The following is a 13,332-nucleotide window of genomic DNA, read 5'->3' as shown; positions in this document are numbered from 1 at the left end:
TCACACCTCCAAGCTCTCTGATCTCATCCCCACCGTGTCCCACCCCATGGTCCCATTCTCCTGCCGGCAACACCAAAGAAGCCACAGGCCCTTCCCTCCCAACTTTCCTTCCCCATGAGCTCAGTACAACAAAGCCCCTGGGAGCAGCACAGAGTGGGTGGCCTTGCCAGGCTGCTGGGGGAGGGTGGAGAGCTGGGAGGTGGCATCAGATGGATGCAAGAGGTTGCAGGCTTCTCTGTTGTCTCTATTTTAGCATCTTGGCTGGTGGGCTGGCAGCAGGTGAGGAACGGAGAGACAGGAGAAATGTGTTTTCCTGCTTAAACAAGCAAGAGACACCAAGAACTGAATGAACAGTCTGTGAGGACTCATCATGGCCTTTCAGGCCTTAAGGGGAACTCGTGAAACAATGGACAGAGACTTTTTACACAGGCAGAAGGTGATGGGACAAGGGGGAATGGTTTGAAACTGGAAGAGACTGAGATGAGATGTTAGGAGGGTGAGGGTGTGAGGGTGGTGAGACACTGGCCCAGGTTGCCCAGAAAAGCTGTGGCTGCCCCTGGATCCCTGGAAGTCAAGGCCAGGCTGGACAAGGCTTGGAACAACTTGGGCTAGTGGATGGTGTCCCTTCCCATGGCAGGGGATGGAACGAGATGAGCTGTGAGACGTCTTCCCACCCAAACCATTCCGTGATTCTCAGGCTGCTCTGGACTCTTCTCAGTGGTTCACAGCCATCTGCCCACACTGCAGCAGGATCTCTCCACCACACAGGAATTTATTTCCAGCCAGCTTTGGACTCACTGGATCCCTCCATCCCTCAAAGTCCCTGTTCAGACACAAACCCCCTCGCACACACAGATCCCTCACACACACAGAGATCCCTCAGGCACGGGCGGATCCCTCGCCCCAGATCCCCTCGCACTGGGGTGGCTGACACCAGTGTCACGCTGACACCACTGAGTCACACCTTGCTGACACCGAGGGGGGTGGAAGAACTGTTTCTGCCTGGCCAGACACAACAGGGTTGGGACTAGTTTTGCTCCTCAGAGGTTCACACACACCATGGGGGTATGTCTCCCTGTGACCCCCCGTGCTCCCTTTGCTCCCTCCCTTCCCTGCTTGCCCCATCCATCCTCCCAGGAGCAAGCGCTGGCATGTGCAGGGACAGAGACCTTAATGCCAGCAAGGGACATCCAAGAGATCACAAGGATCGCAGGCCTTTTCAGGAGCCCATTTCAGGGGCTGATCAGCGACATTTGGAAGAGCTCCAACCCCTCCAGCTCCCATCCCTACACAGCCGTGTGCAAAATTCCCATGTCTGAGGAGAGGTCGCACAAAGCAATCCACAGATCTGTGCACAGCCTCCAGAAGAGGTTAAAGCTGCTTTCCAAATCTTCCTCCAAGGGATCCCAGTCTAGTTGGGATACACACACACAGGCAGGAGCATTTCCAGCTCGCACACTCACGTGTTTTCTCCACCACCACCTACACTCTCAGCAACATGAGCACCCATCGAGCCCAGCTCCAGCTCAGGAGCCCCTGGGTGCAACAGGTTTTACAGGTATGCAGGAAGCAGCGCCTCCTGTTCCCTCTCACTGCCCAGTCCTCCCACACTGAAAGAAACTTGAAAGTACCAAATAACTCTAACTCCCAGCTCACAGCAGTTCCAAGGGTTGCTAATTGCTAATTGCCAATTCTAATTGAAAGAAAGCTTTCAAATAGGCACATTTAGAGCCAGAGTTTGGGAACCTTCAGCAGCATTCCTGAAGTGTCCCAAACGTTTCCTGCCACAGGGGAAGGCAGCAGAAGGGGCCAAGTGGGGAGGGAGCACGACATCCCCACTACCTGCTCGAGGTGAGCACAGGGCACAGCATGGATTAATCCTGGGGAACTGGGAATGCCCCAGCTGAGGCAAGGCAGGCAAGGACGAGACAGGGATGCAGGGAGACAGATGGTTGTGCGCATTTATTTTCCTTTGATAAAAATGGTGTATGCAAATTACACAGCCATGGAGGCTCCTGGGAAATACCACCCTGCTGGTCCTGGGGAGTCTCTTGGAGAGAGTCAGAACATTCAAACACATCAGAATGGAGGGGGGGTGGAGGATGGATCTAAACTGGGAAGAACATGAACTTCAACATTTTCCAGTGAAGCGAAAAAGATCATTAACTTATTTTTCCATTTCCTTTTTAGTTTTTACACTTGGAGAAATGAGCCCACCAAGCACAGGAGTCAGCGGCCCCCGACACCTCTGCTCAGGAACCACATTGCTTGGGCAGAAACACACCTTCCAAACACCTTCCTCTGCACAGCACCTTCAACTCAAGCTCAAGAACAGCACACCTGGTCCTTGCAGACCCCTGGACTCTGTTATACCACCCCAAGAGCATAAAGACCACACTTCAAATGCAGTTTTCGCACCCATTAACCCTTTACCAGGAGATCAGAGGCACCTGTGAGTGAGGGATACGGGCTCGTTTCATCCCAGGGAACATTAAGACAAATGACATCAGAAATTTCCAGGTAATTTCAATTTTTCTTTTGATCCATTCCCAACAAGATGCTGAGAGAAATAACCAATCCCCAAACTCGGCTCAATTTTTTAAATATTTGCCTGAAAGGAGGGCTAGGGAAGGGAATCATGTACAGTTAAAATCAAGCTACTCAAAACACAATCATTCAGGTAAGTAACTAGAAGTATCGCCTCTACCATCTAGAGAGAGAGAGAAGAGTGTCTGAGACAGGGCATATTTAGGAAAAAATACACATCTGAAGTCTCTGTGGCCACGATGAGAACTGGAATCCACATACAAGCCAGTTAAAGAGCATTTCAACATGAAATCTTAACTTAGTAGGAAGGTCAGGGGTTAAGCTGTATCTTTTTGTTTTAAATACATGGACAGCTGTCAGATATGAAAATGATGGCGGGCTTTCCGGAAAGATCCCCTGTGCATGTGTATGGATGCATGTGCTGACGTCTGTGGGGCAGCAGGACAGAGTTTAGGAAGGCTGGGAGCCCAGCAGTCTCTCGATAGCTGCGTTGATGTCCCCGCCGGTGGCAATGAGCGCCTGGAGATTGGCCTCACGGTTGATGAAGCCCATGGCATTCAGCTGCTCCAGCTGCTGTTGGAATCGCACTTCGGGGCTCTGCGCCTGTGAGGGAAAGGACGGAGATCTCGGAGTCAGAGAGCAGAGACAGCATCCAACACGGGCAGGGCTGGCAGCCACGGCTGCACAGGGACCCTCAGCTCAGCCTCAGGCTTGTGTGGGGACAGTCCCCATGTCCCCCCAGGCTGTGGCACAGCAGCCACACCAGAGTCAGTCCTGGCTTGGTACCGACGGCAGCAGCAGTGTGAGGAGTAGGATCCCCAGCATTACAAGCTTAAATCTCTGCAAAGGGTTCCACACCCCAAAGAACCAGCCAGACCCCTACACCAAACCTGGCCTAAAGCACCACAGCCACAAGAGACTGTTGGGAACCACATCCCCCAAGCAGGGTGGGATGGGGAGCCCCCTGGAGACCTCCCTGCCTGTCCCAGGAGCCACTGGGCATTACGTACTTGAGAGTTTCCTCCGGCCAGCAGCTGGATCATCTGCTGCATGAGCTGCTGTTGGGGGTTACCACCCCCGGCTGGAGAGGCACTGGCCGGCGTCGAAGCAGAGGGAACGGGGTTCTCCGGGATTGTGCTTCCTCCTGTGGAGGACGGGGGCATTCGGGGCATGCCGAAGGAGCCGAGGCTGCAGAGGAAAGCAGGGCACGCTCAGGGGCACGCTGGCGCTCTGGGCAGCAGGGCAGCCAGCAGGCCAGCTATGGGGCAGCTCTGGAAACAGAACCGGCTGTGTCCGTGCCTCAGTCACACGTGGCGCTGTGAGTGAGCAGAGCCAACAGAGGCCTGCAGGGAACTGCTGAGATTGAGCATGACACACAGTGACAGCGAGCAGAGGGCCAGCAGCCCAGCCTGCCCCAGCATACCCACCCAGCCTTGTGACTGTCCATCTCTCTCCAGAGATACAGTTCTTTAGCTCAGTCCACACCGAATACAGCAAACAAAGGACAGGGGAGGGACCAAGTGCATTCCAAACCTTTTCTCCAAAAAGAAAGGGTCAAGGACTTCCCAGCGAAGCACAAGCAAGGAGCAAGTGCTAGTTAGCCAGGCTCAGAGACGCCTGCAGGCACACACCCAACTGCCCCAGGACAGAGCACCCTAAGCAGATCTCCCCAGTGAACTGACAACCAGTTCTGCCTGCTGGTCCCAGGCACGGCAGCTCTGCCTGCATGACCCCACTCCGGAGTGCTCCGTACCTTGGCACTAGTCCAGGGGCCTCCGTCTGCAGCGTCTGGAGTCCCTGCTGGATCTGGAGCAGGGCCTGCATGGCACGGGGGTTGGTGAGGATGGACAAGGAGTCTGGGTTCTGCATCTGGGGACCAAGGCAGAAAGACACCATGGTACCAACCAGCAAGAGCTCGGGCAGCCCCAGATCCAGCACTGCTACACTCGAGCAGGCGCCGAGCTGCGCCTCTCGCCCGCGGCCAGCGCCGACCCCCGCATTTGGATCCTCCTCCGAGGCTCCAAGACCGCAGGGCTCATCTGCAGGGACACTCACAGAGCTCAGATCAGGTTTCCTAAATGAACTGGGTGAATCAGATTAGAACTGGGGGCACATGCCTTTGGAATCTAATTTACCTGAGAACCAGCTGCTCTAGCACAACTAGCTGTGTTAATTTTTGTAAACTCAACACAGGGGTTCCAAGTAGCTTAATGAGCGTAATTTGGAGTCCACTTTTCAGTAATTTCTATGAGTTAATTCAGACTGCCTTGTCTAACCAAGCTCTTCCTCTCTGTCTCCCCTGTGCAACCTCTTTCCTTCCTCAGCCCAGCCCCCCAAGCCCACATGCTTCCTAGTGCACTTGACCAAGCAGCTGAGATCCTGCCTGTCCCACAGTGGGGGGGGAGAAGCTCTGGAGCCAGGGGCTGAGGGCAGCACAGGGCCAGCCAGAGGCCTTTTACCTGCTGCAAGAAGACAGGGAGCTGAAGGCGGAGCTGTTCTTGAAGCTGTGGATTCCCAGCAAAGAGGGGGACATTTACCATGATCTAGCAAGAGACAGCACACGTAGGTAGGGTCAGAGGGTTGCTGCCACTGACTGGCTGTTAAACCCTACACAACTAAGCCATGACGAATAGGTCATTCATGCCCCTGACTCCCTCCCTGGGCTTTCAACATGCTCCCCTGCTAAAAGGGACCAAAACAGGACAGCTCAGTTCCTGACAGCAGTGTTGAACAGGGGCCACTTGGCCATGGGAAAAGAGAAGGGCCATTCCCATGTCCCTCTGAAAGCCACCTCTTGTGTTAGGAGCTCTGCTAAGACACAGGGCTCAGAGCTGGGGCTGCCTTCAGGCTATCAAGAAATACAGCCAAACTGTGTGTATTCACTCTGCTCCGGTGTCTGCAGGAGGAACCAGTCTGACCCCACAGCAGACTGGTCTCACCGTGCTCACAGCCTGCCTGGCAACAGCAGATGACTGCAATACTTTTACCTGTGCTGCAAAGTCCGGGTTCTGGGCAAGAGTTTGCATCATGCTCCGCATGTAAGGGGCAGAGATCATGTTCTGCATCAGCTGAGGGTTTTCAGAAATCTGCTGCAGGAGTCCTTGCATCTCTGGGCTGTTGAACATGCCTGCAAGGGGAAGGGAAGACAGAAAAAGATCCCTGATGAGCCTCAGCGCCGCTGCAATGTCCGAAATACAATGTGACTGGTAACAGCACTGCCTGTAGTCCATCCCCCAGCCAGCAACAAACACCACTGTGGACACCATGGCAGTGCTCTGCTGGCCACTCTCCTGCTCTTGAGAGTGCAGGGACACCAGAGTTCCCAAAGGGACCCTCAGACAGGCACACCAGAACAATCCATTTGTGCTTGCCACTGGGCTAGAACCATTCCTCTGGAGAACAGCTCCGGACAGGGCTCTAATGCCAGAGGGACTGGCCCCCCGACGAAGCCTGGGTGACCTGTTCAGCCAGGAGCATCCTCCAGCTCCCCCCTCACGTACCAGCCCCGATGCTGGCAGCGTTCAGCCCAAAGGGATTGGATACGGTTGGGGTGCTCTGGGTGGTTGCTGAGCCCGTGCTCCCTTCGCTGCTGGGTGCTTGGCTCTGGGAAGCAGGGGGCGTGGGGCTCCAGGGGTTTGGCAACGGCTCTCTGTTCTCCGTCCGCAAAGGCTGAGAGCTTGAGCTGTCAGAATTCCCCGTCAAGGAAGAGAAAGGATTGTTGCCAAACTAGGGAGAAAGAAAAAAGAAACAGCCGGAATCAGTTAGTCCCAGCAGAGAAGGTCAGACCAACCCCAGCACTGAGCAAGCCAGGGAACAGCCGATCACATTCAGCCAAGTCCAGAATATGCTAAACACGTGCCATGATTTGCCTCCTGAGAAATCTGCAATCCACAACACACCTCGCTTGGAAAAAGACCAGGCTCAGGAGTGGCCACAGCCTCCAGATTTGGCTCCTAAATGCAAGGCTTCAAAATGCCTCTGTAAAACCAGCGCCCAGACATACCAGTAGGTAATGCTGGACTGGAGTATGTCTGCACAGCCCTCTGCAGCCAGACCTGCACTCCCTCCTCCTGCGCTCCAAGCCAGCTGGATCTGAGCCAGCTCTGCTCCAAAGGCGTCAGGCTCCAGCTAATCCAGAGAGCAGAGGGCTGTGCTAACAAGGCGACGGGGGCCTGCCCATGGGCTATGGCTGGCATCAAGCCTGCTGGGGGACTGCAGGAGCCAGGGCAGGTCTCTGCTCTGACATCCCAACCCATGTAACAAGAGGCACTGCAGGCCAGTGCCTGCACAGGAGAGACACGAACAGCCACGCTCTAGAAAAGCTGCCCCACCAGCATGGGGGCCAGGGAATGATCCCCCTTCCCACACTACACCCCACTTAGAGGAAGGCAGCCAATACCTGCTCCCTGGCTGCACTGAACATGGGCTCCTGGATGTCCGTGTACATTCGGCGCAGGGCGTTGTATCCTCCTGGAATGCTCTCGAGATTACTCAAAGCACGGTCCTGGTTCCGCATCATCTCCTGCATCATGGCAGGGTTACGAGCCAATTCCATCGTCTGGGAGAAGGAGGAAAAGATGGAAAGCTCAGGCCCATGTGTGCCACGGAGGATCAGGGTGGATCAAGAACCTGGTCAGCAGCCCAGCAGTTTTCTACTGATCCCCTAGCCAAGTCCTGAAAGAGTTAAATCTCAGCTCCCAGGAGAAAGAGGATAATTAAACCCGTTTCACAGGCAGAGAGCAGAGAGATCATTTATCCAAGCAAAGAGAGCCCAGGGATCCCAGCTCCTCCCCAGCCTTGCTCAGCCTCTCTTCCTTCTCAGCCTCAGTTCAGCTGGATGAGACTGTTTTGTTTCTAAGCAGTATCAGGACGTCCAAACATCTAACACCCATATGTTCCCACTCACACTGGATAGACTACATTCAACAGCTGGGAAGGTGGAAAAGGCTGAATCCTTCCACCTTCTCCAGACTTCTGATGGGTCTCTCCCGCACAAAGAATATTCAGGTCTCATTTGAGGATCTGCTTACGTACGGATTATTCACAATTTAGTCCTGCAGCTCTGGAATTTCATGAATGGCTGACACAGTTGAAAGCAGAATAACCGAGAAGCAGATGGAAACTAGGCCCATTCAGCACAACCCTTCTGACAAGCCTTCCCAGGAAACAGCAGAGTCCTATTAACACCCTCAACTTCTCACTCAACCCTTAAGCTTCCCTCTAGCCAGTCCTCTAGGGAACTGGTCCTCTCTGTTCTGGGAAAAATCAGAGCCCTCTGGGATCCCGGCCTACACTAGTGCTCCCCACTGATATAGGTAGTGAAACACTGACTATACAGCTCGGGGCTCTGTACTTTATCTGTCAAGAGAACTAGAGAGAAACAAAGAGCTTTTGCAGTAGCTTCACTTCTCCAGCACTGCTTTTACTCCCATTCCTGAATCAGAACACAGTAGTCTTGTAGGCAGCATGCTAGGATACTCCCAGCATCCTTTTTTTCCCAACACACCATGGATTCAATAGCTCTGAAAGGGAGACAAGATTTGCAAGGATGTGGGTTGTGTAATCAGTATTCACATAACTCAAGACCACCATCTGTTTGTTGGGAGCTCACAGCAGGAAGGAAGAGATCTCCAAAAACCACTGTTCTGGCATTCCCACTCCCCCTCAGCAGAGCAGACACTAAAGCTGGTCCACAAAGACTCTCCTGAACGCTCTTTACCGAGGCCCTGGTGTGACTCACCTGTCTCATGAGCTCCGGGTTATTCAGCATGTGGCTTATCTCTGGATTTCGTTCCATGAGCTGCTGCATCTGGGGATTGGCCATGATCATCTGCCTCATGAGGTCAGGGTTAGACATCATGTTCTGCACCAAGGGATTCTCCATGATCTGGGAAAGCATCTCTGGGTTGGACATCAGCTGCCGCTGCATTTGCTGCTGGAGCTCCATGAAGTTGGCAGAGCCCATCCCGAGATTGCCCAGCCCAGTGATGCCACCGAAACCAGCTGGAGAGGGAACAACACACGGGGAGAGAGGCGTGAGTCAGTAACTGTCGGCAGCTGCAAAAAGAGGACAGGCACATCAGCTGAACTGCACCCCACAAACCCAGGGGTATCCCACGTTCCTATGGCAGCCAGCTCTGAGGGAAGACACCCCTACAACACACCTCACTAAGGGCTGTGGCATTACACTGAGCAGGGACACTGAGGTTTGCTACGGGAGTGACTCACACAAAGCCCACAGCGAGCAGAGACAACAAGGGTCAAGAACCCTGACTCCTAATCCCAGAAAATCCTTCCTTCTCACAGCCCCCACTTACAGAGGATGGATGTAGCACTGTTGGGGCCTCCGTCTGCAGGACCTCCCATGGTCCCTGACCCGCTGCTCCGTCTGCTGCCACTCCCTGTGTCCGGACCGGCACTGCTGGATGTGGAGGGCTGAGATGGGGCAGCAGGAGAAGAGGGGGTTGCAGTGGGGGCAGAAGCAGCATTGGGGGCAGAAGCAGCAGATGTTGAATCTTGGACCCTGCAAAGGATCAGAGGGTGTTAAACTCCCAGGGCTAGGGAAGGGCGAGCAGAGTCCTTTGTGGGGTCATGGGACATGCAGCCCACTCTGACCAAGCTCCCAGCACACCGGTCACCCCCGCAGGAGCCAGCCCCAGCTCCTATCCCAACCCTGCCTGCACGCACCCCAGCTGTGCTCCCAGATGCCTCCCATCTGCTGGATTCTGCCTCCCATCCTGATGCACTGCAGCCCCTGTCATGTTGTCCTCGCCCATACAGAGCAGTTGGACAGGTCTTACCCTGAGTTGTATCCAGCTCTTCCTTGAATCCCACTGAACTATTTACCTCAGCCATATCCTTGAGCAATGAGTTTGCTCCAAACAGGAAAATCCTCCTGCTGCTCCCACAGAAACCACAGGAGGTTACAGCAGGGCTGGTACAAGGGGTAAACGAGACTCTGCACTTCTAAATATTCCTATCAGTGCTCCTGGGGCAAAAAGAAGTACCAGCATTACTCTACAGAGAGGGAGACTGAGGCACGAGGCAGCAGCACCTGTCCCACAAAGCTATGGCCAGTTTGGCTCCAAATTCCCAGCTCTGCCATTGGCTGTACCTTCATGCAAGACTCCTGCATCCAACACAAGTTGTCTGGAGCTTATTTTAACACACCCACACAGCCACTGTGCCATAGGCCACTACGCAGTAGGTGCTGGACGTCAGCTTTGCTAAGTACACCAACCCAGTTCAGTACCTTGTCACCACAGTTCCTCCTCAGGAGTGTTACAGGAATTTGAAACAGAACATTTAAAGATTCTCTGAAGCCTCCACAGTCACAACAGTGAGTCCTGGACTAGTGCTGAAGAGCTTTCACATGAATTTAGACCAGAAAATTCACTTTACTTGCCTCAAATAATGCTATTATACCTCTGAAAATAAGAACAATTATTTCTCTACTTTTTCTTTTCCAAACCAAGAATTATTCTTTTTGTCTAACTCCCTTTCCTTTTTCACTCTTATTCTAGCACTTGTAAGATCAATCCCAAAGGTCCCTGTCCACTGTCCAGACTCACCCAACTGCTGCTGAAAACCAGCAGCCACTGAGAGAGGCAGAGAGTGGGGAAACAAAGTAAATGGGAAGCTGAACAAAAAAGGAAGAAGGAAGCTGGAGAAAGGGCACTTGGTTTCTATGAGCACAGGGAGAGACTGTAATGTATCTAGGACTATTGGCAGGAGAAAAATGAGCAGCTCAGGACAGCTCTGATTCACCCTTTGAAATGGTTCACCAGTACCACATTTGCTGTGGAGACAGTGGAAGAAGAGCATCAGGCTTTTCAGCTACCTGGAGAGGCAGAACTCAGGGAGAGGCTCCTGCAGGACCTGATAATACACATCCCTGTCTTTGTAAATAACAGGTGGGAAAAAAAAAAACAGGGCAAAATAGCCATTTTGATTAATGCAGCTCTCCCAGAAGACAGCAGAACTGCACAGAGATGCCACCCTGGAGCTTCCCAGGAGCCCAGACACACCATGGCGGGAGCCCAAGGCAGAGGCAGCCCTGGAGACTCCCACACTGCTCTGTGCACGTGCTCACGCAGCCTGAACCTCCACACACTCTCGAGGTGGAGCACCCACTGTGCTTAGAGCAGAGTACGTGGCAGGAGATGACAGAAAAACTTGGATGCTGGCTTCTACAGCAACACAAATTCATGAGAAAGTAATTTCTGTTATCAGCAACTTGGCTTTGTTAGAACCAGTATCAAGTTCCGATGGCTTCTTCCAAGACTAGTGAATTCTAAAGGCTCAAAATACATGAAGCCACACACACAAAACTCATGTTAAAGGACCAGCCCCACCAAGTACCTGCCACACACCCATGGAGCACACAGGTGGGTGACAAACCCCATTACAGGCAGGGAGAGCCTGGGAAAGCTCATCAGGAACCTCACCATCAGCTATTCCCAGCCCTCATTTGCCCTCAGCCCCCCAGACCAAACTCTTACTTCTGCGGAGTCTTAATGACCAAGTGCACAGTCAGCCCATCTTTGATCCCGTGTTGATTCAACGTGTCTCCATCCTTCAGGATCTTCCCAGCAAAGATCAGAACCAGCTGATCCTGTTTGGCTTTAAACCGCCTGGAAATCTCTTCTTTGAACTGGAAAACAAACAGAGCATTTTTCAGGCAAAGGACCAAGACCAGAAATATAAAGCTCCAGGGACCAGATCCACTTGGGAAAAGCACAAGGGAGTGACAGGCCCTCGGAGCCCAGGTACCACTCAGGCACCAGTTGCTGAGCATGTTTGAGGTGTTTACGGAAAACCAAAACAAAGCAAAGACAAGCTCTGCACTCACAAAACATGGAGTAAATCTTGGAAAGAACACAGCCATTCCCTCGGGAAGAGCTGAAGGCTTCCAAAGCCAGACCAAGTGTGTCTCAGGCCTAACCCAAACACACCATTTATTCTGAATGACTGAACTGGTTTTGTCTCTGCTTATTTGAGCTTTTTTCCTAAGGAAAGCCTAACTCTGATTCAATACAGGACAGAGCTCTATGGAAAAGGGAACAATCCTTTATCAGCCAATAGAAATAAACTAGGTCTTCTCCAATGCCTATTTCTGCAACCGAATTCCCTGTGAGCGCGCCACGGAGCACGGGCATCTCTTCCTTACTGTGTGGTGTGCTGGGATTAACACCTGCCAACACCGCTGTCACTGCTGGCCCCACCAGGGCATTCCCAAACTGATTTGGAGGAAACAAAGCCTTGCACTTGAAAGCCACAAATTACAGGGAATTCAGAGAAGGCCAGCACAGAGTGCAAAGCCCATGTCTGCCCCAGAGCTCACAGTCTTCACGCCAGAACCCTAAAAACAAGGCTGGGGAGAGCATAGCCCGGGCCCAGAGATCACCCTGGCCCCACAGCTCTGTGCCTTCCCTGCACAGCTCCACGTCCCACCCTTGCACAGAGCCCTCACTCCACACTCCCTGTAGCCATGGGCTCCCTGGAGCCGGCAGAGGAAGGAGCAGGAGGGCCACATGTGCACAGCCCGTGCCCACACCGTGACCTGCTGCCCAGAGATTCCTGCCAGGTCCTTCACAGGCCAACCTCATGCCCTGTGCTCGACCGACGTGTGCAATGACACCTTATCCCAGTGGGCACTGCCACTTCCACGGCACTGGGGCCAGCCCCGGAGCCAGCCCTTGCCAATCCCAACCTTTGCCAATCCCAGCCCCCTCCTGCTCCCTAGCAGGAGCAGAACCCAGCCCACCCCTGGAAGGGCTGATGCTCCTTTTCTTCCTCCCCATCCAACCCTGTCCCCAAACACCTGCCCGGCTCCTCTCCCCTCGTCTCGGGGATCCGCCTCCAGGGGGGTCCAGACCCACCCCACGACTCCCACCTTTCCCCCCCTGCAGCTCCCCACGCACCCAGCCGGCTCTGCCCGCAATTCCAAAACCCTTCCCACCCCGCCCCGCTCAGGGAACTCCTCCCTCCCACTCCCCCGCTGCCCAGCCCACGGGCCGAGCCCCCAGACCCCACCCCGTCCTTCACACCCCTCCCACAACCGCCACCCCCCCAAAAGCCGCGCTCCGAGCCCTCACACACCCCTCACACGCCCGCAACAAACGTGGTTTCGACATCCACGACCTCTCCCACGGGTGCCTCCCACCCCGGACCAACTCCCCCCGCCCGGGACTGTCCTCTCCTAAAGCCCCCCAGCACCTACCCTCCCCCGGTCTCCCGGCTCCCTCCCAGCCTGGCTCCAACAAGGCCCAAAGGCCCGGGTTGCCCCCAGGACCCCCCCAGCTCTGACCTGGTCCCCGAGAGCTCCACCGAACGCCCTGACACCCCCCTAGCCAAAGCTCCCCTTCCCCTGCTTCTCACGTCCCCCCGAAAGTCCTCCCCGTCACAAACCTCAGCTAGCTCTCCAAAAACCCCTCACCCCGCTCCCCGGCCCCGTGAACTCCCCCGCACCAGCCCCCCCCGCCCCTCACGCCCCCGCCAGGCCCCTCCGCCCCCTCCGGCCGCCCCCGCCCTCACCTCGCGCACGGAGGCGCCGTCCGCGATGGCGATCTCCTCCTTGTCCTTGGGGGTCTTCACGGTGACGCGGATGAGCGCCCCGCCGGGCCCCGCCTGGCCCTCCCCGCCGGGCCCGGGCCCGGGGCCGCCGCCGCCGCTCGGCTCCGCCATCTTCGCCGCCCGCCGCCAGCCCGGGCCGCCGCCACCACAGAGACCAGCGAGCGCCGCCCCGGCCCCCTCCCCGCGTCCCGCGACAGCGCCCCCCGGCGC

At 54.9% G+C, this 13,332-nt stretch overlaps 1 protein-coding gene across 2 annotated transcripts; it reads right to left on the bottom strand.

Annotated features, from left to right (window-relative positions):
• Positions 1-1,943: 1,943 nt before the first annotated feature.
• Positions 1,944-13,255, bottom strand: UBQLN4 (ubiquilin 4). 2 transcript variants are annotated; one of them, XM_017808578.1, is made up of 11 exons: positions 13,084-13,255; positions 11,049-11,200; positions 8,865-9,070; positions 8,288-8,550; positions 6,947-7,105; positions 6,048-6,273; positions 5,535-5,674; positions 5,007-5,090; positions 4,301-4,416; positions 3,558-3,735; positions 1,944-3,150 (listed from the first exon to the last, which is right to left on the bottom strand). In XM_017808578.1, exons 1-11 carry the CDS (start codon positions 13,231-13,233, stop codon positions 2,998-3,000), a joined length of 1,827 nt encoding a protein of 608 aa, XP_017664067.1. In that variant the 5' UTR covers positions 13,234-13,255; the 3' UTR covers positions 1,944-2,997. The 2 variants fall into 2 exon arrangements, with proteins under 2 accessions (XP_017664067.1, XP_017664068.1); XM_017808579.1 differs by lacking the exon at positions 5,007-5,090.
• Positions 13,256-13,332: the final 77 nt, after the last annotated feature.

The sequence above is a fragment of the Lepidothrix coronata genome, unplaced genomic scaffold (assembly GCF_001604755.1).
Source record: "Lepidothrix coronata isolate B3197 unplaced genomic scaffold, Lepidothrix_coronata-1.0 Scaffold23, whole genome shotgun sequence".
Taxonomy (NCBI): domain Eukaryota; kingdom Metazoa; phylum Chordata; class Aves; order Passeriformes; family Pipridae; genus Lepidothrix; species Lepidothrix coronata.
Note: the sequence above shows the minus strand (reverse complement) of the source record. Positions and strands in the feature narration are given on the sequence as shown.

Excerpts from the sequence above, each read along its gene's own strand:
- UBQLN4 (XM_017808578.1), bottom strand. The coding sequence starts at position 13,233 with ATGGCGGAGCCGAGCGGCGGCGGCGGCCCCGGGCCCGGGCCCGGCGGG. Across the intron at positions 3,736-4,300 it reads GCCCCTGGACTAGTGCCAAG|CCTCGGCTCCTTCGGCATGC; the intron begins GTACGGAGCACT and ends TTTCCTCTGCAG. Across the intron at positions 3,151-3,557 it reads TGGCCGGAGGAAACTCTCAA|GCGCAGAGCCCCGAAGTGCG; the intron begins GTACGTAATGCC and ends TTTCCCTCACAG.